The following is a 27,364-nucleotide window of genomic DNA, read 5'->3' as shown; positions in this document are numbered from 1 at the left end:
GACACCAAGTTCCTTTAGATACAGCAACTCCTCACATATGTTTCTGTTTTGTAGACATTTGCATCGCATAAATTACGAAATGCAAAGGCTGTCATTCGGCAAACTGTTCCCCCTCCCCCTCTTTTCTGCGCCTTACATTGGTTGAAAGAACCAGGGGAACTAAATAAAGGCATGCGGGCCCTTAACTAAACTAAACTAAAATCGCCTGCTCGTGTTCGTGATGTGAAAGGAACGCCACCCACTTTGAAATGCATGATTTGTTGCACTGACAGAGGACGTATGTGCGTAGCTAGCGGTGAGGAAAACGCGCGAACTGGCAGTACTGTACCGGCAAGCTGGCAGCACGCACATGATGATGTAAGTCGCGGTGAATCAGATTGGCTCTTGAAAACAGCAAATATCTGAGTAGCTAGTGCCACTTCTTTTCTCTTGTTCGATGTAGATAAGAAAAAGACATTTCAAGTTTGTTTTTTATTAACAAATATTTCCCATGTTTTACATGCTTTAAATTCTGACTTAGTTTGACGTAAGCGCGTTGGTGAAGTTAAATAAAAACAGAAAGAATAAACATAGGGACGGACAGAACAGCACCTCGCAACAGCACGAAAGAGGTGCTGTTCTGTCCGTCCCTATGTTTATTATTTCTGTTTTCATTTAAATTCTGTTTTCCCTTTTTCCCAAGCTGTCATGCTTTGTCCCACAATATGGGAGATTTCCCACGATTCGGCAACACTGCCGGCATGTAATGCGTGCAAACACGTCTCCTCGACCTGCGATTGGTCTGTCGTTGTGGTTGTTTCTAACGCAGCGGAGAGACGTACGCACGTGAACGACACGTGCGTGCGTTGCTATGGCAACTGAAGTCTCTTCGCTTCTCCCCGCTTCTTCGAGCAACCTCCTTGCCCCGGGAGTGCCGCTTGTGGCTAGCTGGGCTGGCGCCATTATCTAGTGTCGCACAGGGAAGCGTGCTCGCTGTGATCGCTGCGCCAATCGGTCGGCGCGGTAGGCGGGCTGTTCCAGAAACCGCACTATAACCAATAGTTCTCTTTACGCGCCTGCATTTTAAGCGGTATGTAATTACATGCAGTTCTATGGGAGGCGAACCGGTGGTTTAAAAAAGCCGCGTTATACCCGGTCCTGCACTATAAACGGTTACGTTGTAAGTGGTCTATACCAGTGGCGTACACAGGGGGGGGCCGAAGGGGCCGCGGCTCCCCCCCGAAACTTTCGGGTGGGGGGGGGGGGGGGGGGGGCGGAGGGAGGGAGGGAGGGAGGGAGGGAGGGAGGGAGGGAGGGAGGGAGGGGAGGGGAGGGGAGGGGAGGGGAGGGGAGGGGCGAGGTCACTGACTCTCGGGTTCATCAGTAGCACTGCGGTGGTTTTTTATTTTTTTTAGACAGCGGAGCCAACTTTGTGGAGAAGTTGTAAAAAAAATAAATAAGAAGGGATGGGAATGCAATATGGTCATTTATGACATAGTACAATTAATAAAAAATGTGTAGTTTAACGTCTTTCGTGTAATCTGACTGAGGAATTATTAATTAACGAATTTATTCATTAAATAGTCTATTAAAGGGAGGCGATCAGTCGGATTAATTTGCTAATGAACCCCCATCTCCAATCAAGATTCAACGCTTTATGAAAGTCATGGATTGTGCGATATAACAAAAATATGTAGGACCAAAGGTTCTACAAACCACAACACTAAGACTATGGAAGCATCCGACTTAATATTTAATGCTTTGCTGAATTTCCACGTGTGTGAAACGACACAACACAACCTTTAGTAAGAAGAAAAAACGACAAAAACATTAAACATTTAATAAGATGGGTCCAGCTTGTGGGGACCGCACAGATCGCGATAAACGTAACCAAGGACTGCGGGTTGCGCGATTGGGCGTGTAAGCCGCGGCCTCCGCAATCTGTTTTTGTGTATGTGTGTTGTTGCTTTGCGTTTTATTCTGTTGCAATATAGTTTTATATAACGGTCGTCGCGGAGTAGCCGGCACTGCGGGATTCACACACGCACGCACGCGCACACACACACAGACACACACACACGTTATATATATATATATATATATACTATAATCGGCCGCATATCTCATTTGTTAAATATATTGTGAGGTAGGCTGCACTGCTAGCGTTACTCAGGAAAGAAAATATATTTGTTTACTTCTACTTTTATTGCTTCGCGAGTGCCCCAATTGCGCGGAGTCGCCGGGGCTGGTTTGTCGTCGCCACGGAGTGGCCCCCTTGTCCCCCGTCTCAATTGTTCCTCGAGAACCCCCGCTTTGGGTGCGTACCATGCGCTGTGCCCCGCTTGAGCGCAGCGGGGCCCCTCAATGTTTTGTAGCCTTTTTTTTTATTTTGAGAAGAAGCATCGGTAGTCGGTACTGCTCTTGCGCCCCGACGAGGTTTTTTTTTTCCTGGAAGCGATGTCCGGCTGACAATCGACAGTTAGGGCGAAGGTTTTTGGGAGTTTTCGGGGGTATGTGTTCATGTACTTTCTTAATTGGATTTTGTATTATATATGTTTGTTTTGTACCGCGTGGCTCCCATTGGTCTAAAAAGAGCGATATCTGATTGGCTCCTGGGGTGGCGGGAAAACTCTTAACAAAGTGAATATAGGCGCCTAAAGGCATGGGATTTGCGGTTCAAGGCTCGAGTACGGAAGTTGTCATCGGCAGTTAGAGAACTGCGCGAGATAGGGGCGCGAGTGTGTGACCTGCTGCCTCAGGATGAGAGCCAAGTTCAATATGTGAGTGTACAAACCATTTTCCATCGTTCCTTTGTTGCGTCGTGTGACTTCCTTGACTTTCTTTTGTGAACGGATTTCGAAAACCTTAGAAATGGACACCAACGAACAAATCACGTGAGATTTTTGTTGGTTCGATCAGGTTAAGATGGGAAGTAATTTATGGCGGAGCAGCTTTCCAGTGTTTATCGTCTATCCATCAAGGTGTTCCGCGTTTCTACTCATGCATCATTGCTTTATCAGCCCCGATGACTGGCGGCTTCGTGCATTAGAGTCGTGCTTCATAAAATATTTGTTTTTATGATTCTTTTTTTCTGCTAACTCTGGTGCCTTCTGTTGACGTGACTTGTAAATAAAAAAAGTAAAGTGCAAATGCCTTCCTGGTGAGGAATTTTCGGGGCACCATTTTTTTTGTATCATGATCATCCCAAAACCAATATGACAACTTTAATTTAATTATTTAATAGAAGAATGCAGTGGTGTGATTGCTGCGCCAATTGCGCCAAACTGTGCCAAGGGGCTAACCCTGCTACATCCTGCTACATTTTGCCAAAATGTAGGTAATCTGCGCCAAGCCTGCGCCAAAGGAGCAATTTCATTCGCCTTTTAAAACCGAAACTAAACTGAGAACCGTAATTGAGCATGCGTCAGCTAGGTGGCGCAAACGGCCGCCTGACTCAAAGCACCCTGCATCAATCGTCCATCAGGTCTCGCATGTTTTTTCGCGCCGTCCTAACCTCCTTGCGGCCGTCTCGCGCTTCACGCCCTTGTGCCCAACTTTGCTTGTGCCCTCGTCCTCGTCGTCTCGAAAATCTCGTCTCGCGTCTTTTAAATGTTTTTCAACGATAGACGCAGGCATGTGCGGACGCCCCGGATAGTGTGCTGGGTGCCAGCCATGCCCTTCATGCTGTGAAACCAAACCACGTTTTTGAGCAGCGAGAGTTACTTTGTGAGCTGAAACACTCTTGCGACCACAATCGCCGTGGTTGCACAACATCGGGTGTTGCCGTCCCTACGTCGCTGCAGATATGGCACTTTCTAAACTTGTCAATCTACATTCCTGGCCTTCTTTAAATCATACTCTACTTAAAAAAAAACCCTCTAACTCAAGGACTGCTCGTCGAAATATTGATTACCTAAGTTTCTCTCGGTGGACTTTCTCTGAGGGGGAGCCCGGTATGTGAAAAATGTGCCGCAAAAGAAAGTTGGTGAAGAGAAGTGAGCTAAAGCAAAGAAAGCAATGTGTTCACATTGAACCCGCACATTGCGCTTGTTTGTCTCGAGTTTGGTCGTTGCACAAAGCGCTCCAAGAGCTTTTTTACCCTGGCTCGCGATGTCATGCATCGATGCGCTCAGGTTCTTGTTTTCTGTCTGTTTAGCTTGCATATCGCCTGCCGGCCTGGCAAGCACAGGCCGCTTGACTGCATTTTCTTTTTTTTTGTATGCTGAACAGTTACATTTTGCACACTATTTTGGGAACCAGTTGGAGACGGAGGGGAGTGGCATTGTTTCGGTTTCGATTGAACAGCCGTTGTCTCCGCTCGCGCAACGAAGCACATGCCACTGCAAGCCTGCTGAAGTTGCCCTCACGTGCACGTGAACCTGACTGCATGACAAAGGCACCAGCCGGGATGCTTGCAATTCATTGTTTTGCGTTTGCTTACTTTGACGTCGGGAACCAGCAAAACGGTGGCAAGCGTTCTTTACGGAATCGCTCGGGCAACGCCTACAGCACTGTACACTTCTGGGATGTCTCAGCAGTAAAAACACTGGCAACGAGTTCCGTCACAACACGTCACATCAGAACAGAACACAACACAAGGTACATTCGTTTGTACAGCCCTTAAAAAATATTTTTGTTTTTCTAAGAATATCTGCTCCAAAAGCCACTTTTTCTGCTCCGAAACACTGTTCCGGCTGCTCCAAAAGCCACTTTTGCTGCTCCAAAACACTGTTCCGGCTGCTCCAAAGGCCACTTTTGCTGCTCCAAAACATTGTTTTGGCTGCTCCAAAAGGTGCTCCAAAATGGCTTAGGCCAATCACATCACTGAATGCATAGTTCTTAAAAAAAAAGGAAAATGCTTTTATTTCCTCTTGGACTTTCTTTTCTCTTTTTATCTTGTCCCTCTTTACCCCCTTTACCCCCTTTACTCCATTTACCCGCCTTATCTTGACCCCCGTTGATCCGGCCCCCTCCGAAATGAAATCCTGCGTACACCACTAATCTATACTGTATAGTGGCAATGAAGCAGAATTTGCAGTATTTTTTGGCTCAAACATTTTACTTTTTTTTGTGCATTGTGCAAAATGTCTAGAGTTTCCAATAAAGGGCAGACTTTTAAGAGGGGTGTATTACATCTGGGTCATTCTCTCTAAGATTAAGCATCTAGGTTCATTAAAAGTTAATTTGGCAACATTTACTTTAGTTCGCTATCTTATGCTCATCAATAGGTAATTCATTTCTTATTTTTATAGAAAACACAGCCGAGCACCCAGATGTTTATTTATATTGTTAACAACAAATATTGTACAACATACTCAAGATAAAATTAGCAATAGCTCTTTTACGGCTTTATTTTTTTGTGCTTATTAGAATGTATTTTGTTTTAATTTTGCAATATTAACATTTGCGATAACATACATCAAATGTATAGACTCAAGTTTTGTACCTAGATTAGAAAATATTATTGTGAGGGCCGCTTCTTTTGTGAAAGCTCCTTGAAATGTGCCACCTGGTCTGTTCGAAAAGTAATTAAACTTGTTTTAAAGGACAATATTCTTTATCTTTGAGCATGTTCACTTTTTGATGAGCAGTTCAGTATTTTTACACAAACTGAAAAACAAATTTATCATGCAAAAAGTATACAGTAAAATCTTTTTCCGCATACCAAAGTATTATTTTCTGTTCTTTTTTTTCGATGTGGATGCAGGCGGTATAGAGGGTATTGGACCTCGCATTTTGTGCCTGTCATAAAAAAATCTAATGGCTATAAAGTAGCATGATTGTACACTAGATACCAATGGGAGATTTACATTTTTTTTTTTAGTTGATGTGACTGACCTGTGCTGCGATTTACTCGCGGCTCAACTGATTGTTATGCGGCTGACCGTTATACGGCCGTTTTATGAATGACTGTTATATGACACTGTTCGTTACACATTTGACAATTCGGGAAAATATAGTTTGTATAGTAAAATCTTGCAATTTGAATTTAATGTTTTAAATACCACATGAATGTATGTCTGTTTTGTCACTGCAAGTTATTTCTCATTGAGATGTTATGAAGAATAGCACGTAAAAGCTCCGTTACACCACTGACACATCAAAAAGGTATGCATTTATTTCTGTCTCTATAAGGTAATAAAGTTTCAGGGTTTGGCCCAGGCTGATTGGCTCTTGCTGTAAGACTTCTCTGAAAACATTTTAAACAGTCACCATGCTTGCAAATTAAATAAGGTTGGCAAAAGCTTTTAAATAAATTTTATATCTTTTATTATACCAGTGACACTCAGGTCAGTCACATTTGTTTCTTCTTAAAATTCGTAAAAATAAAAATACTTTAGCAACATTGGACGTTAAGATTATATAAATTTGAGCTAATGTAGTTGTACAGTTTTTTAAATTCAACTCATAAAAGCTTACTTTGCTAACACAAAAGCTCACATCTTTGAAACTTGTGTGGTAGTTAGCAGATACAAAACAAATGCGGAAATTACTCATAGAACCCAATCTAAACTCATTTTTTTTCTAAAATAATAAAATTTTCTTAATATAAGAACTTGCAAATATTTGTTTTTAGAACACCTTGATGCTATGCTATACAAACTATATTTTAAGAATGATGGGAGGAAGACATTTGAAGGTTACTTGTCAATCACATTAATGTTTAATTTTCGGGAGAATGACCCATTCCATTTTACTTCCATTGTGATGGCACAGTTGAATGTTTGCCAATTCAATACACTCACAATCATAACTAGGATTTCATGTTTTCAGTAAATACCAATAACCCTTCGAGACCTTTTTCTTTTTTTTATGTGTTAGCATAAGGACACTTCTTTTAACAAAAACCCCGCAGTGTCCTTCGTTCGTCAGTTGACGTGCGCGACGCTCCCATTGGTCCAAAGCGCTGACGTGAGCATGCGTCAACCTCCCCCTTTCTCCCCGGCACTGACGAACTGACAGACGCCGCCGGGTTTTGTCAAAACGAGCCGTTTCGTTTTCGACGAAGTCACGCGCAGAGCTGGTGTGAAGCAAGAGAGGAGGTGGCACCGAGCAATGCCTCCTAGGTAACAAAGGGCTTAATCAGCGAAGGCCAACGCTAGACACAGATCGGAAACAAGTGCTGCATCAGCGCTCAGCTTCACGCCAAGTTCGAGTCGAACATTGACGCAATCGTCATGTCCAATCTGCCCAGCGTTAGCCTTCTCTGATGACGCCATCTCATTTAGCACTACGGCTTTGTTATCTAGGAGGTGTTGCGGCGTGGCGCAATGGAATGCGGGCGTGCCCTGGTTGCCGCTCTTTTGTTGCCGGTTGTTCTTTGATCTGGGTTTCTGTAGTAGCGGTGCGTGGGCTGTGGTGTGCGTTGTAGTTAAAACAACTAATGCGGTTCACTCTACGAATGATATGGATGCGGTTCTTACTACGAGTGATATGAATACCCGTATCCAAGCGCATCGACATACTCTGACAGGCAGAGTACAAAAAAGGAGTGACAAGAATTACAGGAAGATCGATTGGTGGATTGTTGGGGAATTCGTTAGCATGACCCTTGGAAAACGCCACACACGTCCCCCTTTGGGAAATGCTAACACTGACCCTGTAACGAGGTGAAAAAGAGGCAGCAAAAAATAAAAAAACTAGAAAAGAATGCTAAAAAAAAAAGTGAAGTGGTCAGCGTTAGCATTTCTTAACGGAGGACGTGTGTGGCGTTTCCAAAGGTCATGCTATTGCATTCCCGAAAAATCCACCAATCAATCTTCCGGTAATTTTTTTCTCCAGAATTTGCGAAAATTCTAAAATTTTTAATTTGAGCTGTTCTCGAATGAGGTCCAAGGTTAATGAGAAGAAAATGTTCCCCCCTAAAATTTACATGTTTTTTTTTAACTGCAAATATAAACTGTGCATTAGAATCACGCAAACACAGGAACCCCTCTGCCTTCTTATTCTGTCTGCAGTCCTCCATTTTGTCTTATTCTGTCAGTGCAAGAAACTCTTCTTCACCATCTAAACACCTTTGTTGCCCAGTATTATCGGTTTACAACAAAAGAAGGGGGGGGGGGGGGTGTTCTTTATGCCTTTTTGAGGCTTGCTGTGGTTCCCTGGGAAGGAAAAGTTTGAGAACCCCTGCTGTAGAGTTTTATTGTGTGTTGACTCGGGTTCGGCCCATTCTTAACTGTCCGGCCCGGCCCATTCTTAACTGTCCGCAAGGCTGCTTCTATCTTTGAGAATCGCACCCCTTATCTTGTTTGCCTTTCTTATCAGTACTTCAAGTCACATATATATATGTTCCCTCAAGGTTGCCGGTGTCCTATTTTTTTAGCATAAGTCTCGCCGAACCCAGGGTTTTTGGACAACCCCAAAAAACCAAATCTGCGGAAAAGAAAGAAATAATAAACCCCCTTAGGAACTTCCCTAGTTCAAAGAACACTAAAGCCAAAGAATGTTGAATCCTCAGTTCTGAAAAGTTCTCCAAGAATTCAAATTACATATATGTTCCCCGACGGTTGCCAGTGTCCTAATTTTTTTTAACATAAATCTCGGCGAACGCAGGTTTTTTGGACAACCCCAAAAAACAAAATCTGCGGAAAAGAAAGAAATTATAAATCCTGTACAATTTGCCGAGTTCAAAGAACACTAAAGCCGAAGAATGTTGAATCTTCAGTACTGAAACGTTTTCCAAGTATTCAAGTCACATATATGTTCCCTCAAGGTTGCCGGTGTCCTATTTTTTTAACATAAGTCTCGATGAACCCAAATTGTTTTTGGACAGCCAAAAAAAAATTCTGCGGAGAAGAAAGAAATAATAAACCCCGTAAAAACTTCTTAAGTTCAAAGAACAATAAAGCCCAAGAATGTTGAATCCTAATTGTAACTCTTCAACTTCTCTGCATTCCAGGAAACCCAACGAAACAGGAGTTGGAAGACATAACTACGATTTGGCAGACGAGTCTCATGAACAATCACATCAGCGTCGACCGGTAGGTGTGCTATTTTGTCTTACCGTGATCCGTCGTTGCGTCAGATTGAGCCTGCAGTACCGTAGCCGTGATTGACCTGTACACAAACGGAACCCTGCCCATGCTATAAAAGCTAAGAAGGCAAGCCTTTACCGCAATAGCAGCTATGGGCTCTACCTTCCACTGGAAACGACGTCTGTCGTTGATGTTGTAGTTGTCGTCGTCAAATACCATGTAAGCCAATACAGGCAACTCATGTGGAGCGTGGGTGAAAAGTGATCGCAGTGCCCCTGACAAGCTCGAACTCTCGGCTAGCAGACAAATTCCTCACAACGCATTGGTTTTGCCCATCTTGGCAAGGTGACCAATGAAAAAAAATTGTCATGGGTATTCGCTGCTTTGAATGCTAACTAGCGGCCAGGCTCTTTAAATCGACCGCAAAAATCGGTTTCTTAACCTAAAATAGGTGCCACCTCATGATTGAAGGACATTTTCTTCATGTAGGAAAGATGTTAAAGCTTTCAGAGTGCAATTTAGGGGCTCTCCTGAAGAAAACTCTCTGTTGCAGTTTATATAAGCAAGCAAAACACAAAAATGCACTTTGGCCTTTCTTTTTTTAAAAAAAAGGGCCAAATATACAAAAATTGCAGAACATAGTTATATGCTTCAGCCTTACTGTTCTTATCAATCAATTTGTTTTGTTGTTGCAATTCACTTTTCTCATGAATGTCTTGGTTATAACCGTTTTGTCGAAAAGGTGAACTGGCTAGCCCGTTAAGATTGTCTCCAAATAAAGAAGCAAAAGGCAATTTTGAACCAGGTACGTTACTGCAATGTCAGTATGCTCTTCAAGAAGTCGATTGTGGACATGCATATCTGGCGCTATTACTAAAATTAATAAAAGTAGAGTTACAAAAAAAGCAGACTTCTCCTACATCCAAAAGAAAAAAGAGGAGAGCGTCGTAGTGCAAATAAATGTGATTTCGGTCATGTTACATACGGTGCACAAATTCTGATCGTTAGTGCCGGGACGACTTACATCTTCTGCGTCTTCTACGATAAAGGCCGGCGCCCGTTGGATTGTCTTGCAACTCCATCCATTTTTCAAAGTCTACTTTTTATGTTTAAGACAACAATATACACCACCACATTTTTTTTTTTTTTTTGACATTTGAATTATTGCATATTTTGCTTTGCCTTGTTTGGCTTAGTTTTTACTTTCTTTCCTTCGCTTCAAATCTTACTACCGCTGGTTCGTCTGCTACGCTATGCCCAGACGTTTTGAGGGACGTCTAAAACTTTGTTGTTGTTTTTGCTGTTTTCTTCCACTGTCGTCTGTGATAACCTCCTATTTTTGCCTTTGATTGAGTTTCTAATCCGAAATCTTCATATGTGCTTTTTGATATTTATTAAATATATTAAAAAGTGTAAGCTCGTTATACATTTCTATTTGGATTTTATTTGTGTACGCCGGCACATCTGCCATGGATCATCGTTTGTTGATCAACCGGCTGCCTTCGGGCATACGCCAGCTCATATTTGGAGATGGCATGCCATGGGCTGCCTGCCACTGCAAAAACAAGTTTCTGCGATGTGGTGGAAAATCCTTTCGTTTTTCGAGGACCGAACATACATGAGTAATTTTAAGTTACTGCAGCATTCATATTAAACTGGAAGAGCTATCCAAGTCTGGCTCCAAAATTGCCACTGACGCCTCAAAATACGATTATGACAACTCCACAGAGATTGCGGAGAACTTCACGAACGATAGACCAGATGCACAACTAAACGCCCAGCCCTATATAGCCGGGTGGGCAGCCAGTCAGGTCTGTCATCATGCTTGCCAAGTCCCAACTGCAATCAGAAACATGGAACACCTCGAAAGACATTCTGTTGAAGAACAAGAAATATTTGCATGCGAAGATGACACCACCTTCTGACTTAGCTCGTCACCTAGCCGGTAACATCACTCGTGTCTTCGACACACATTTCACTGATATATTGCACGAGACAAGAGTTCAGCTAAAAGCAGACTTGAGGCCGCTGATCGACACTCGAAACTAAGGCACAATGTGCTAAGATTGCCTGGACACGTACATCAACAAGTACAGTAATCCTTCGTTATAATGAAATCACTTTTTATGAATAATCACATTTTTTCAAGTTTAACGCAGTCCCGATTGCAACACATGCATTTTTAACTGGATTATTCGAAGTGTATCGACAGGCAGACATGCTTATTATGAAAGACGATCCGGCGTAAGTACAGCATGTAATCCAGCACAACCCTTCGAACAGGTGCGCACGAATAGCTGCAAAAGGTATATTGTCTTTTGCCGCTATAAATGCGCGAGGAGCGCAGAGCATGCGCCTCGCACGCGGAGTGACTGTCGCCAAGGAGGATAGAAGGGTAGGAGAGGGCATGATGTCAGCCGTGTAACCTCCACCAGCCATGCTCCCTTGACGCCTCGCCTCTTTCTCATTTTCCTCCTTACCCTCCTCACTTATCAGGCCAACGTGACTGCATCACGTGACCATAGCTAGCCTTCATCTAGCCTTCGCTCTGATAGAGCCTGCCAGACAGAGCGTGCAAAAGCCTGCAAGGAATCCTTCTACAATCAACCATCCATCTCACACGTGACATGTCACGCGCACCAATTGCCAGAGATCTACGGTCACGTTGGCCACAACCATAGCCTCCTCTATACTGAGAAAGCCTGGCACATCGACGACGGAGCCATAGGGCATGCGGCCGCAGGAAAAGGGAGAGGAGAAGCGCGCGGAACGGTGACCAATATGGCAGCGCAGAGCAGAAAGGGCAGAGATAGTCTGCGAGCGCTCGGGTCATGAGCGGCCGCTCCCCGAACCACGATGCTTTTCGTGTTTTCGTCACCATCGGTTTCGTACTCCGGGAGCAATGCCTGCAGAGATTCGAAAGGAAGCTGGCAACAATGCACCATGCCGGTGGCGTCGGCAGTGTTGTCGGTGTGTCAGCGGAGCGCGCCGTCGTCGGACCATCGTGTCGTACAGCAGAAGAACCAAACAGTTTTGACTAAGTAGTTTTGACGCCCAGGTGCCGGGGATACTAGTAACAGCGCTACAGGATGAAAGTTCGGCATGTTCCAACGAGAACTGCGACAAGAAACAAAGGTGCGTCCGCGTGTCGCGAAGAGGAACACTTTCAGGCAAGAGACGGGCAGTGCACATACGTCGGAGAAATATGTGATCGGTGGCAAAGGGCCACGAATTTACACTACCTGGAGACATGAGAAGAGCTTCTTTGACCACCATTGGGAGTGGGTGGCATGGGCCGTTGTGGCTGCGTCGTGCGAGGTTGAGAAGCGATTGTGCATGAGGTGCGGGATTCGTTCTACGACTACAATGTTTACGTACCGCACGCCTAGCACTGCCTTTGCTCGCACATAAGATCACACGAAGTATATCTTTGAGATTGTTCAAACCTAAGGTGAAACAAAGTTTATGGCCCATGAATCGCCGAACACTCCAAGCACCAGATACCGACCTTTTCGGGCAGTTCGTCGCACAACCTCCAGCGCAAACAAAAGCGACGACCGCGACCGTTGCGGAGATGTGGACATGCGGACGCAGAGACGGCGAAGGGAAAGGGTTCACGGTAAGTTTCTCTTCTCCGCAATAAAAAAATAAAAAAAAAAAAAAAAAAGAGGGAAGAAAAAAAAGACTTTCTGCGTTTGACCGCTCGCTCTTGCGTGGCGCTAGCAGGCAAGCTTCCCTCCGCTCCCGATTCCCCGCCCCTCCTTTCCTACTTTCGGCGGCCACTTTTTTTCGCGACGTGCCAGGCTCCTAACTTTTTATGACTAGGCTTCACCAATATTGCAACGTGCCCCCTCCTAGAACTTATAACCTTCTTGACTGTCACACCCACCGAGCCCCGACGCACCTGCCTGTTGCCCGGCGCCCATCTACGCGATTCCGACTTGACGAGTCAAAGAAGCAGAGGAGGCGGGAGATCGACCCTCGTGAGCTCATATGCGCGCAGAGGAATGCAACAGCGTACAGCGGTACAGCGTCGGCAGCGTGTTGAGTGACAGTTCCGACACTTCACATGGTGCCCGTGGTGTCCACGGCCCGGCGCTCGTCAGAATCAAGCCACGCAAGCGCATCCCCTGCCGGCACCCGCCTCTTTAAAAATGCCATCCCAAACTACTAAAAGAAAAAAGTTTTTTTAATTTAATCCGTTTAGTACAGCCAAAGCTACAGGGGAGAGAGCGCATGCCAACCTGTTCAAGAAGAGTGAAAGGAGGAACGAGAGTGGGGGCCTCTCCCCTGTAGCTTTGGCTGTACTGCGGTTGACTTGGTCGCGATGCACGTGTTTTCCAGCATGAGTGGGCGCTGCATTTACGGATCGTGTGTGCGTCGAGGTAGCACCTTCGTTATCGTATTCTGTATTGCGAAGGCAGCACAGCCCGTCTGCCGTGTGTACAATAACGGTAGCTGCGTGTAACCTGCTTCACTGCTGATGGCACCCTCAAAGCCTACATGGAAGTGTTTGACCCTGGAACAGATGGTCAAGCTGATCCGAGAACTGGAGAAAGGTGGTCGGCTGAAGAAATTGGAAATTGCGAAAGAATTCAACATCCCGGCATCGACGCTGCCAAAGGCATTTCCCGTGCACGTGTGCTTGATGTGCCTGCGGATGACGCCGAGATCCGTGCACAAGATCGTCAGTGCAACTCCCGAAGACGGCTTCGACTCATTTGCGCTTGTGGATGCGGAAATCTTCGTTGTCGCTCCCGTGACGGATGCGGAGATCGTGGACCTTGTGTGTGGCCAGGGCGAAGACGAAGAGCCGTGGGATGAGGAACCCCAAGAGACACCCATGACTGGAGAAACGTGAAACAAGCTTCGCCTTCTTCGCAACATGGTGGAGTGCGGCGGCAGTGATGACAGAAATCGTGCGGTGTTTGAGACAGTTGGAGGAAGTTTTTTTAATGCTTGGCAAAAACGCCCGGCAAACTGATCTCTTGTCTTTTTTCATGCCTCAGTAAGCCTGGATCATCAGAAAGGTTTGTTTCTGTGAAAATATATTTGTTATAAGCCTTCCACACTGCTCCTGTGTACTTTAAAGGTTACTGTTACGCTTTTTAGGGCTCTCACGTTTTTATTAAATTACCGTTTTTAGTGATTTTTTTTGCCGCCTCGTTGACTTCGTTATAACGAGATATTACTATACAAGTACTTTCGAACCGCTTCGTCAAGCGAGCAAACAAAAAATCTGCCAGTTACTGAGAAAAAAAAATGCGAAAGCAAAAAAGGTCACACGCTGCTAGCATGTAGCAGATTGTAGCGTGAGACTTATTTACTGGGCAGTGTGAGCTGGACTATGTTATACCATTCACCTGTTTTGTTTTTAGTTTCTACTAATGCCGTGAAAGTAAATAAACGTGCAACAAGCAGCTGAAGAAAAAAAAAAGTGAAGTCCTTTTCTTTTTCCCACGTTTGGCACCAAATGTGGGATTTACCAACTTTACCCCTAAGTTTTCATTGAGGTAGATACCCACTCGTAGTCTGCTTTTTCTGTGGCTACGGCCGGGTCCGTCCATTAACTGCCTTTTTGGGCACCAATGGACTAGAGACAACACCAACACAGGGAGTTTGTTTTGGACATGTTTATTGACTCAAATGCAAACATGCTTCGCTCTTAGACATGAAATTCGGGCGCTGATTCACGGGAAGTCGGAGGCCCACAAAGAAATGCCGAGCTCCATAGAGCCAAGGCCTCCGTTGACGAGAGCCCCCGGCCCTCCTTCGGGGCCGGCTTATGTAGCCTCGAAGATATGGATGCGTCTGGGTAGGCCGATAGCAGTCGCGTTCACTATCACTCTCAAGGGTGCGCCGGCGGCACATTCACCCTATGTGAGCAAGGGAGAGCCGTCCCTATGGGGAATACAGCTTCGGTTCCTCGTGTCCGGGAGGCCGACGCGATTGGTGACGACGACTTTCACGGCCTGCTTGAAGCTACACTCTAAAAAAAATAGAGGAAAAAGGTAGCAACGGCACATCTTCCTTCCTTCTACTGACGCGCCTCCAAGCGGACACGAGAAAAAGGGAGGAACGAAACGTTTTTCTCCTTCTTCAGGCAGACGGGAGGAAGTTTTCGCCCTCCCGACTCATCTTCTTTCGGTTTCGTTTTTCGAGTACGTCGCACACGTTGTTTAATAAATGTTGTTGAGTTGATTGAGCTTCAGTGGCAGCGAAGGCCGCCTGTAATTCCATCTTCTAGTCCAAACGTACAGAACATTTCGGTTGCATTGACGTTTTTATCACTAATTTTATCAAACGAGCAAACGAAGCCGCTAAAAACAGCGAAGTTCCGGAGCAGTGCCAGCAGCGCTACATACAGTGGGTAAGATGGCCGTCTCCGGATTGCGGGACCCATGCGGAACTATTTGTAGCGGAACCACGCGGAACTGTGCCAACGTTTTCGACGTTGTGGAAATCGCAGGAACTGCGTCCAAGACAGGCAGGCTTTGCTGCCGGCTGCCTGGGTGCCTTCCGTGTTGAGTTTGATTCTGTTTTCCGATGCCGAGTGCGAACCGGCGTTCAATGTGGTTTTGTATTTCTGCGTGTCAGCAACATAGCAGCAACATCGTGATGGCAGTGTTGTGCGTTGTGATCAGAAGACTGGAATTATCGCCGATGTGACCGTGTGTTCGCGTATCAGTGGTGTACAACAAGATGAGATGACGTAAACTGTCGGGCATTGATGCTGCTGGTCGGACCGTGATCGGAGGGGGCGGGGTGTCGCAGGTTGACATTCCGCTTTACATTAAAAAGTTTAAGACCACTTGAGGGATTAGGTGAAATCGATCGACGTGCGGATAGTCATGTTGGAACGCTGGTCTGAACAGTAATCTCTTATCGTATACAGTGGCCAATGTGACTGCCGAGTGGCTCCTCCCCGAGAGCGATTAAGCTCTGGTGAAAGGACTGAACAGTACGAAATTATGACGGAAAGTATGTGTATTTACAGTGTGGAACTTTAGCATTAAAAAAAAACCAATAGGTAAAATCGAAAAAAAAAAAAAGCTATTCTTTATTTTGCTGTTTAAATATACTACAGTTCCTGGAGAAACTGCCCTCCAAGTGGCACGCTGGGTTTTTGGGGAGCGCTAGAAGTTTTTGAGTTCGCCACGGCGTAGCTCCGTACACTTAACACCTGCCGCAAGTCGTGGCTTTTGACTACATTCAAATTGATCGAAAAGCGATTTCTCTGACCGTGAAGCATCACTTCCAGCTGAGTGAATATCCACTCTAGAGAGAGCAATTCTAGACTGCAATAGCAGCCATGCGGGAACAGCACAAATAGAAGAACACGCTAAAATAGAAATACAGGCTACGACGCGCCGTGTGGGGAAACTAACTCGTGGCTTCGAACCGCATTGGAGCGGCTTGATTTATTGGCTTTCAAATAATTACTGCATGATCAAGCGTTCACTTTTTAATAAGAGATTCATCCCCTGAGCCATTCAAAATACTCCCAGAGGTATGACATTGCTGGAAAAAAATCAACATGCTGGAAATATTTTGTATTGCTTAGTCAGTCACCGAGAAATTCCGAACATTCAAAACGGCCAGGAAACGCAGAGCTCGGCTGTAGTGTTTGGGTCAGTGTGCCGTTTTATTCGTTTCTGTGTGCCATGTATGTATATGCGCTCAATGTATGTTCACCTGATGCTTGTAGTATGCGTAATGTGTCTGCATGTGTGTATACTAGAGGTTCCCAAAGATCCCGAAGTGCAATGGTGGCGGGAGGAAATAAAAATATTTTTTGTAGTTTATGAATTGGGCGGTACCTAGCGCCACCTAGCCTAGCTACTTGCAATTACTCTGCTTGACCCTGCCATCTGGTGGCAAGCGATTTAACTTTCTTTCACGCTACACAATAAACAGCAGCTTTGAGTTTGTTCTTTTGAGAGCGGCTTTTGGTTTCGCGGATTGGTTTGCCATTCCTCCGTGATGTGCGGTTGACGATGGAATTGTGACTCTAGGAACAGCAAAGGTGAGACGTAAAGTGCGCGAAATAACTGGGTACCAGTTGTCTCCGTTTAACATTGTAGTGCTGACGACGAGAAGACTGAGTAACTGCTTTGGAAACGCAAGTTTCTGTGCCTGCGGGGGGAATCTGGCTTCGGAAATGAACACAGTTTGCGGAAAGCTCGTGTTACGCTTTTATTTGCTGCTCCTCTGGTCCCGTACAAGAGACGTAGCGTCCTTGTTAAGCCTTATTGTGCTCGATTTGCTCAACTCAGGGCCGCCTTAATGAGATGCAGGCGACGGAAGAACTATTTGCTCCCCTGATTCAGGGACCAAAGTTTCTCCCTTTTTAAAGGAACATAGGTTACAAGACCGTTCCACCCCTTAGGGAAGACTATCGATACCCTTTTTTCTAAGGGTATAGGCCTGGATAGGGATATAGGGAACCCCATGGTTCCCACAAGAGCAACTCTACTCAATTCCAGAAATTTTAGGCTACACGTGATTTTATTTCTCAAAGCACTACTAAACAGCTTTACATCTTTGGATTTGCGAAATGTGGAATATTATTTGTGTAGTCTTAGTTTAAATATCAACAGATACAGAAACGAAAACTTTGGTTGCGACAGGCAACTTTTGTCTCGTGTCATCAGAGTCATGTCTACGTCACATCAAACTACATGGTCCGAAAGGTAACGTGATCCTCTACGGAATGATGGGCGAACGTACAGCAAAGTGCAGGTGTCGTCTGCTCCGCACTTTCCGCCGATGTAGTTTGCTATAACATCCAACGATGTCTGCACCACTGCGGCCCTAGCTTGCGCTTCTTTCCGAAAAAGTAAGTTTTCTCGAACGCATATTTCAGAAGCATTAGTCGAAGCTAAGGAATACTTAGCAACACATGCATATGCACGAGCGTGGCACAGCCAATTTCCTAAGAAACAAATTAACTGTAACAGAGTCAATCACGTAGTGCATTAGCTTGTCCTCACGATAACGTTGATGCAATAAAGCACCGTAAAATCCCGTAGAGACGCCCATTCAAAACGAAAAGATAAATGGTGAAAAACATGGGATGGGCTATCTTTGTGGATGCCACAGCAAAACTATAAAAAATTAATGATAAGCGCCGGGGTACCCGCTACAAACCACGTGACGTAGGAAGTGATATCGCGGACACGGCAAATTTGCGTTTCACGTTGCGATCAACACGCGGGAATTCGCTACAAACCCCTGTGTCACGGGAAAGGATACCGCAAGTGGCCGATGCAGCAGATTCGCATTTCAAGGTCTGAAGGACCCGCGGAAACCCGCCGAGAACTTGCATCTCACAGGAACGGATACCGCAGATCGCGGACGTAGCAGATTCAAGTTTCATGGTGCAATAAAGATGCGGGAACCCGCTACAATCTTGCCTGTCACGGAAACCGATATTGCAAGCACAGATCGCGGACAAAAACACGGGAATACGCTACAAGCTCGCATGTCAGAGAAACTATTACCGCAGATCGCAGATGAACAGAATCGCACTTCACGATGCAGTATACACGTGGGAACAACTCCCACGTGTTACAGCTGAAAATCGATATTGCACGCGCAGATCGTGGACTAAAACACGGGAATTCGCAACGAACTCGGGAACGGATACCGCAAATCGCAAACGCAGCAGATTCGCATTTCACAATGCAATATACACGCGGGAACAACTAGCGTGTTACGCAAGCAAATATCGCGGACAAAAACGTGAGAACCCGCTATGAACTCGTTTCTCGGACACACCGGTACCGCCGATCGTGCCGTCGATGCGCGATTCCCGTTGGACATCGCTTCACGTTTAACGAGAATCGGGGGGTGGGCGATTTTTCAGAATTTTTGTCACAGATATTTGGCCAAAATCGGGATGGGCGATCACTCGGGGGAGGGCGCCCTTACGGGATTTTACGGTATTTACAACAACCATTGCACGGCCCATGAAGCTGCTGTGTGAGATGACGTGCCAAATTATCATTCCCCCTACACGTTACAATAAGGTGACGCCAAAATTTTGGTGACAGCAAACCTTTTGGCAGGAAGGGATCATCCATATTATGTGGACACTATGTGAAGAAAGTCATTATTGATACATCGTAAGCCCAATAGCACAGGGAGAACTTTTTGGGCAATGAAGCCGGCTGAGTGCACCCGATCACTTGCTGGTTTTCAGCACCGATCAAAGCTGTGTACCGATCAAAGCTGTCAACGAACTCCTATTTTTCAACCTGCGCACCCCCAGTCGGTTGGTTGGAATCTTGATGGAAGTGCCCGCAATTTGATGCGGGCTTATTGTTGCGAAGGCACTGAGTAACCAAGATCTCGGTTACATGTCGCAAGATACCCACGTGGTGCAAATTAATCATCAGGTCTCTGCTGGGACGTGCCAGATGCCTTTCGTATGTCGGGCACATAAACCTCCAAGTTCACATTGATTTGCCCAAAAATAGCTGAGTCTTCGCACCTTATTTCTGGAAGAGTGAGACATATATACTCATACACTGGGAAAGGCCCGGCGCGTAGTGCAACCGACGCAGGGGTCGTTTGATCATGCATGTGTCTCCTGCTTTAGTAGCCTGAATGGTGTACCTTTATGAAGCTATACGGCAGACTAGACGTTTGCTGTCAATAGCAAAATAGTCAGCAGAAATTATGAATGCCGTGATGAGTATGCGCCAGTGCACATTCATTTGGTTTCACAGCACAACTCATATTTTCATACATATTTCTCTATTTAGTTGGTAGCAGCAAATTAGTGTCATGAGCATAAGCAATCGGAACAGATCATTGTCCTGCAATTTGGCAACAACGGCTCCCCGGAATTTCATCGGCACGGGATATCTGTCCATACCTTCAGATGCACACTATTGTGTGGAAACTTGTGGAAGACAACTCCCAGGCTGGTCAACTGGTTTGTTCGAGCAGGCAGCAACACAACATTGTGTCTATGGATTCTTCGCCTGGCATCTCGGCTAGGCATCGGTAATGCAGCCCGCGCTCATATTGTAAATAAACAAATTGTTGTTCTCAAACTACAACAGCGGCGAGACGAAACGGACCGCTCCCAGCATCCACCTCTCGGCTCTGAGAAGTGTGCAGGGCAGCACCAACTAGCGCATCCATGTTACGGTGATCACGTGAGTCAACACCGGGAGAAGAAACTCATGATGTCATCGTTCAATTTCACTCTGAGAAGTAAAAACAAACAAAATGTGAGAATGACGTAGACATGACTCTGATGTAGTGGCTCAGTGTTGGCTGCTCCAACTCCGTGGTGTTTACTGCGTTGTTGATCGCGCTTCACGTCGCACGCTAGAGCCAGCAGATTTCTGCGACTTGGGTCATTTGAAAGTTTGCTGGCTAGTTTAGTAAATATATAGATGGAAATAGATCGTAAAATTTGACATGTGATCTTCCTAGATGATACTGAGGAGGGCTGCATAGTTTTCTCAATTTTAAAAATGAAGTGGAGTTGCCCTTTAGCATGTTGTTGGACTGCGGCGTCGGGCACACTGCAGTCGACTTTAAGGAAAAAATAGAGTGCAGGGTGGGATATGTGTGTCTGTGTGTTGGGGGGGGGGGGGGGGGGAACCACTTTAAGTGCACTCTCCCGCGACCGGGGAAAAGAGAGACATACGAAGCCCTCCTTCAACAGAAAAGAGCAGTTCGGCGTTTTATTGCTCAGTGCCTGCTACCACTTCCAAACAATCGAATGAGCGGGTCCTGGCCTTCGCTGCGTGTTTCAAGAGTAGAAGGAACTTATTCCAGAAACTAAACCGCGGGACTAAATAGCATGTGCGAGTATGTATGCAAGCGCTTGCGTATAGGCGAGTTGGGAGTGGGGGGGGTGCGGACTTCCAGAAGCTTTCTCGGGGATATGCGGTGACTCAGCCATAAAATCGACACCTGAAAATGCCCCCTTCTATGTCTTTTTTTTCTTGGAGGATGAAACGCGAAGGATGTAACGAGAATGGATCAAATGCGGCGGGCCCAACTGAGAAGGATGTTTTAATGATCTTTTTGAGAAAGTTCAAATGAGAAGGTCGAAACGAGAACGGGCCCAAATGATAACCACCCCCGCCAAGGTGCTGCTAGGTGGTGTGTACGGGTGGCCTAAGATAAGGTTTGTAGAGACCTTTTTTTCAAGGGCGTCGCCTTCTTTAATTGTCACTTCCAGTATGGGCGAAAACATTGTTTTGCCGTCGCCACGCCAATAGATTATATTTAGGAGATAAGCATCGTAACCATCACACATTGTTGTTTTGCCTCCCCTCTATTTTTCACTATTTACAGGTTGAAATGTTTTTTTATTTTTTCGTCACCCATACTGGGTAAGCCTATTAGATGGCTGGGAACGAGAGTACACAAAAAAGGTGCATAGTCTTCCAAATAGCATGTGTTCGGCCCACCCCCTTGCCTTCTTGTGCACAATTGCTTACTTGAGCTGACGGGTTTGTAGCAAGCGCAACTATCTGCAATGTGCACACCAACAAAAAAAAAAAACCTGAAAACGACAAGCCGTCCGGTAAGAATAGTAGGCTCAAATGCGCCCTCGACACTTTTTGCGCACAAGCCATAACCGCATCATCGGGACTGAACTGGGCAGTGGCATCATGGGAATAGTTCCGGCGAATTCATTTTATCTGTTCCTTTTGCTTTGAAGATATGGGTTTTCTGCTCCAGAATTTGTGTAAATTTGTTGCTTGGTAATGGAAGGGCGCCACGAGATCGCACGACACGAGAGCGCCGACGGGAGAGCGCGCGACAGGAGCAGCACCATGAACATGAAAGCACACGACAGCAGAGCGCCGCGACACCAGAGTGCATGACGGGAGAGCGCTGCGACACGAGAGTGCATGCCATTAGAGATGCGTCGCGAAAGCGCATGCGCTCCTTGGGAATCATCTTTATTTGGAGTCTTCAAAAAACATGTTTTTTCAGATAGCGCAGTTGTTTGCACGTAAGTTAGTTGCCCAATATATTGTAAATTATATGCAACACACAGAGCATTCTTTTATCAAAACAATATTTTTTAAAGTAGGGTTTTGTGCGTTGTGGATGTTGTCTTCGATATGTGCTGTTGAGGTTGGTGGACATTGGAGGTACCAATATACAGTAAAATATGTTGGCAATGAACTAAAAGTCTCTAATTACCCCTTTAATTTGTGGCTGTATGGTTCATGTTGCAATCGCAAGTACCGCCGTCTACTAGCGTGGTTGGTAAGGGGTTCCAGCAGAAATGTCACTGGAAAAAGTGTCCCCGGAAAAAACTGCCCCGGAAAAAAGGTCTCGAGTCCTCGCACAATGCATTCCAGAAGGCCTTGGGGCTGCATTATCCGGGACACGTACAAGCAGTGGCCGCATTTTAAAGAGAGCAAAGCTTGGCAGAGCAGAAGCTGGCGGCTGTACTTCGTGGAGAGCCTCAAAGGAGCAGTAAGGCCACCTACGTTCGCATAGGGAAGAATCTGAGCAAGCTAGTTGAAGAGTACGACCAAAGGTGCATGCTAGACTACCCCCCGGTGTTGCGCAATCCTTCAGTCTCTCTTTTTTTTTTTTTTATATTATGGAACGGCAGTTGATAAACAACTATATTTCCGAAACTGTTTCTTGCTTTTTGGTTTTGGGTCTGTGCTAACTGTATTTTTAGACTTGCCACAGGTCTGCATACTCAACCAATAAAATGACGTAAAGCGTTCGATCCGAGAAAACGTGTTTGAAGACTGAAACATTGATTATTCTCAAGGCGCGCACATGCGCTCTTGGGATACATGCTCTCATGTTGTGCGCTGTCGAGTCGTACAGCCCTTGGTAACACTGAATGTTAGTTGCCAATCCGATCTAATTATTTGGCGGCATGCAAGGTGTTTCCTGCTCTCCAAAAGTAAAAGGGACACAGGCTACTTTTTGCCAAAGTCGTTCTCAGCCCATGTCACACTTGTATACACTTGCACACGTATTATTGGCATTGTGTCAGTTCTTTGAATCCCTGTACCAGCTTTACAGATATGCCATAACTTTGCTTTTCTTTAGCAGTCTTTGCCTATGCGGACAGCAAGTCGTCTTCTCCTTGCGCAGGAGCCTCGGTGACGTCAGTATGATGCCGAGCTCTGATTGACTTTGATTGAAAAAATAGTGGGTAGACCTCAATGCTAGATGCCTTGAGGTCTACCCACTATTTTTCTGAATCAGCCAATGAGAGCTTGGCATTCTGACATCCTCGCAACCCCTGTGCAAGAAGCAAATAAATTTGTGCGCCACATAGGGGTCATACGGTATAATGATCACTTGCACTGTGTAAGTGGCAATTGTCTCTTGTGCATGCTCGTTTACTTCTCTGCTGAAAGTGAATGCTGAACAATGCAGGTTCCTGATCGGCGAGAACCGGGCCATCTTTTCTTTCAAGGATGGGTCTCAGGCCTGGGAAGCGAAGGACTTTCTCGTGGAACAGGAGAGGCTTGAATCCATAACCATAGAGAACAAGGTCTACCCAGGAAAGCATAGCAAGGTATGTGCAAATTAGTTGCTTAGTAACACATTGTAGTCGCCGACAAGGTGAACGGCAGGATGAGGCTGCAGTTCCGCCTCCGGCGAGAGCATCCCAGCTCTGACAATGCTTCAGTGATTGAAGTGCGCAGACGGAGCCAAAGCATGGCGAGGTGTGCTGGAGGCCGGGCGCTTGAAAACCAGACCTTGCTGTTCTTGCTCTGTCTGTCGCTATCGAAGGACTTACCCTTGAGACTGGGCATGCTAGTTCAGTTCTTAATTTTGGTTGGAAAAACAGTATAAAACAAGTGTACACCCGTGAGAGATATGAAGGTGAACAGCCCTCTTCTTGTGAACAAAAGGTAAGGGCACAAACGAGCCGGTGGTAGTTAAACTTTTCGAAAAAAAAAACCGAAACCGGGACAACAAGGGACAAACAAACACGGAAGTCTCAAACACAGCTGAATTTTATTTGATAACAAAGGCTGCTTATATAGGCATCAAGTCCTACACCAATCAAAAGAGACGAAGGAAAGAGAGGGAGAAACCTACACAACACAAAAGAGACGAAAGAAAAAGAGGGAGAATTGGGGAAACCTGTGCCAGAAGCAGTGCAACAAAAAAAAAAAAGCATAATTGTTATGCTTGTTTTTTTGTTGCACTGAGAAGTGATGAGATCGTTTATACAAAAATAAAAGAGAAGGACCAAAGTGCATTGTTCTGACGAGAGAGGCATTGTTCTGACGAGATGTAGTAGATGCAGATAAAATATAACCCACTGTTGACTCTGCTCACGCTTTATTTGCTACCCTCAAATTGTTAATCAATGTCACATCCCTAAAAAACAAGCTATTTCATTGCAATATATGATTTTGAATTCACTAATGTTGGGGCTTCGGAGGAGGATCTCAGACTACCTGTCAAAATCAGTGGGGGGTCTGAGACCCCCTGAGACCCCCCAGACTTTAAGCCCTGCGTAAAACAGGCAAGAACCCAGGTAAGGTGTTCACCTTCATATTGCCAGCGGGTGTACGTTGGACAGACGGTCTCAAAGCATGTCATCCTCAGTGGTTCTAGACCAGTAATATCTCGGGGACCCCTTCAAGATCTGCAGAAGTGGTAAGGGACCCCATCCACAGGGGGAAAAGAGTAAATTAGACAATTACAGTGACGAAAGTCAACTTTGAAGCTCTAGAGAATAATCAGCCCTTGTCACTTGGCACACATGGTTTGGTCTATTTATAGCTTTGTGGTATCGTAAAAATCAATTTAAAAACAAGTTTTATTGCTTGGCTTGATTTGATGCTTGGCTTGAAGGTCTCCTTAAGCACCCCCGGGCTCCAGGGGTGCTTAAGGAGACCTTCATGATCTTCAAAGGGCCTGGGACCCCCATTCGAGAACCACTGCTTTATCCCATGCATTTTATTTTTGTTTCAGTGGAAATCGTCAATTTAGCAATGTGCCTACTTAAGTAGTTTGGCTAGCTTACCGTGGCAATGAAAAGATTGATGTTGATGTGTGGACTAAATATGGTTCCAGTAAAGCAATATTTCGACTGTGCAAAAACAGCCCCGACACACCGCAAAGTTGCTTTACTCAGATGTGCTGTAAGGTGGGCTCCGAGTCTTGGTGACCAGAGAAAGGAAATCAATGCCCACAATTAGTCTTTGCTGTCATGCATAACATATGGAAGAAACCTCTGGGGGCCTTACCTGCTCAGAATGGAGTGGGAAACCTTGGGGAGTGTCAAAATTTGACTCCAGGCCCTTTAACATCTCTATCATTTCTACTTAATATCTAATTAGTTAAACTAGAGAGCTTTTCCAAATTTTTAAATTTCAAGAGTCTTACCAAAAATTTTTACCAGATGGCTCTACTAACATGCCGGCAGCAGCAGAGAAGGAGTGGACTTTAGGTGGTTGGATGTAACCAAGCAGATGTAATCTTACTGATCACAAAAGTTAAGAGAAGGAGAAACATTTTCTATGATAAGGTCCACAGAAGCTTTTCTCCCTTTCCTATGGCTCTCGCATTTAAAGTGCACCTCCCACTGTGCCTTCATCCATGGATTATGACCATTCATGTTGGGCAGCACCAAGGTTTTTCAGCCCTTCAGCAATCAAAGTTGCTCTTTGCCAGGCATTGTATGGGTTCCTTAAGTTATCGTTGGTTTCGTTAAAATGCCTAACAGGGAACAAAGCCATAAAAGTTTGAAAACAAAACCACACACTAGTGGTTAGAACATTAAAAATGAAACTCTGTGAACTGGGTTTGCTAAGAAAACAAAAGCAAAACTAAGTAAGTGTGTTGATGGACATGTACGAGCTTTTCCTGGTTTGCTTTCATCTTCTTAACAAAGAGGACAGCACGCTTCTAAAAATCTCTCGTTGAGGTACCGTAAAGAAGAGAATAGCACCAATAGCTGGTTTTGATGGATTTGGATCTGTATTCAACAGTTCTCGTTTTAAGTATCCATATACTTGCAGTTACTTCAAAATGGCTGCACAGGAGAGGCCAATCTCGTGTTCTTTGATTGTAACTACAACTTAAGGAAACAGAGTTAAAAAGAAAAAAACAGCAACATTGCATTATGATTATAATGCAATTAAATGTAAAGGTCCAGCTCGCTTGCACCCTTGCATTTAATTGCATTATAATCATATCTTAAATTGCAACCTTCAGCCTTGTTGTGTTAGACTGGTGGCAGCTGATAAAACCCGCTTCACCTGTAATGGAGAGGTCTCGGGTTCGATACCCAGACCAGGAGGATTTTTTTTGGTCATGCACCAGTCACCTAGCTGTGTTCGGAGATTTGTGTTTGTCCTTTGTCCCTCTTGTTCCCCTTCTCAAGTGATTATTTTCGTCAACATTGCATTATGTTTGAGTGAATATTGAACTCTATCTAAAGGAGGAAGAAAAAAATCAAAAAGAAGTATCCAATCTGTTGCCAGTTTTGCCTTACAATACTTACAGAGTACATGCCCACAAATTATTTCCTGGCAAATGGAATGTATGATAGGGCATGGGTCTCCAATTGGATGATCATTGAACCATCTTGTATATACAATCAAGTCCCAGTGTGCTACAAAATAGTAGACCTATTTGTTGTGGTTTTTTCTTTTTTTTTTTTCTTTTTTTTTCAGGCCAAGGATCAGGAGGCAAAGGATGAGCTATAGGTACTATCCAAGTGTACATGCGACTGTGACTGGCGACCCTGTTAGGAAGGGATGTTTTTTTGTGTTCACTCTACTACAAAGAAGACAGTACTACATGACTGCATATCAGCATGTCTTGTCTAAACATGTCTAAGTGGCCGAAAGGTCATCTTGTGGTCTATATATAATTTTTTGGTCTGTTTGAAACAACTTTTTGTTACCTGTTTTTGATGGGAATACAAGCATAGCACAGAAATCAGTGCAATAAATTTCATTTTTGAAAGAAATAGGGTGACGTTTCTGAGGTGCCTCCTTTCAGGCAGACAATGTCCCCATGCTTTGTAAAGACAAGGACACCAGCTTTCTTCACTTCATCTCTCTCATTCACTTAATTTACCATCGCACAAAGTGTATTCTCTGGTTTTACTACAATTTTATACCCTTCGGGAGTTATGCTTGAGACTTGTCATCTGCAGGGATGTTATTCTGTGCCAAACTGTGCTCACCTCTCTACATCCTGCGCTTACCTCTCTACATCCTGTGCCATCTAATAAAAGTGTAAAGCAGTTGTGCCAAAACCTAAATTCACTTTCTCAATACTGAAATTAGTAGTCGGCTACCTCATCGCCGAATTGGTATGGAGGCTTGATTTGAATATAAAAAAAACATTGGATTATTGCTTCGAATAAAGTACTATTCAACTTGATTTTCGTATTAAATATTCACAGATTCGAAATTTTC

General features: G+C 45.0%; 1 protein-coding gene across 1 annotated transcript in view; it reads left to right on the top strand.

Moving 5' to 3' along the window:
• Nucleotides 1-26,910, top strand: part of LOC8032400 (LDLR chaperone boca) — a 40,332-nt gene extending 13,422 nt beyond the window's left edge. Inside the window, exons 3-5 of the mRNA XM_029979658.4 lie at nt 8,879-8,960; nt 23,349-23,490; nt 26,612-26,910. Coding sequence (XP_029835518.2) covers nt 8,879-8,960; nt 23,349-23,490; nt 26,612-26,644 — 257 coding nt within the window. The 3' untranslated portion in view covers nt 26,645-26,910. The remainder of the gene's footprint in view (nt 1-8,878; nt 8,961-23,348; nt 23,491-26,611) is intronic.
• The last annotated feature ends 454 nt before the right edge of the window (nt 26,911-27,364 follow it).

This window comes from Ixodes scapularis, unplaced genomic scaffold (assembly GCF_016920785.2).
Source record: "Ixodes scapularis isolate PalLabHiFi unplaced genomic scaffold, ASM1692078v2 PGA_scaffold0__279_contigs__length_252992795, whole genome shotgun sequence".
Lineage (NCBI taxonomy): Eukaryota > Metazoa > Arthropoda > Arachnida > Ixodida > Ixodidae > Ixodes > Ixodes scapularis.
The sequence above is the reverse complement of the archived record's forward strand: the minus strand, read 5'-3'. Positions and strand labels throughout refer to the sequence as shown.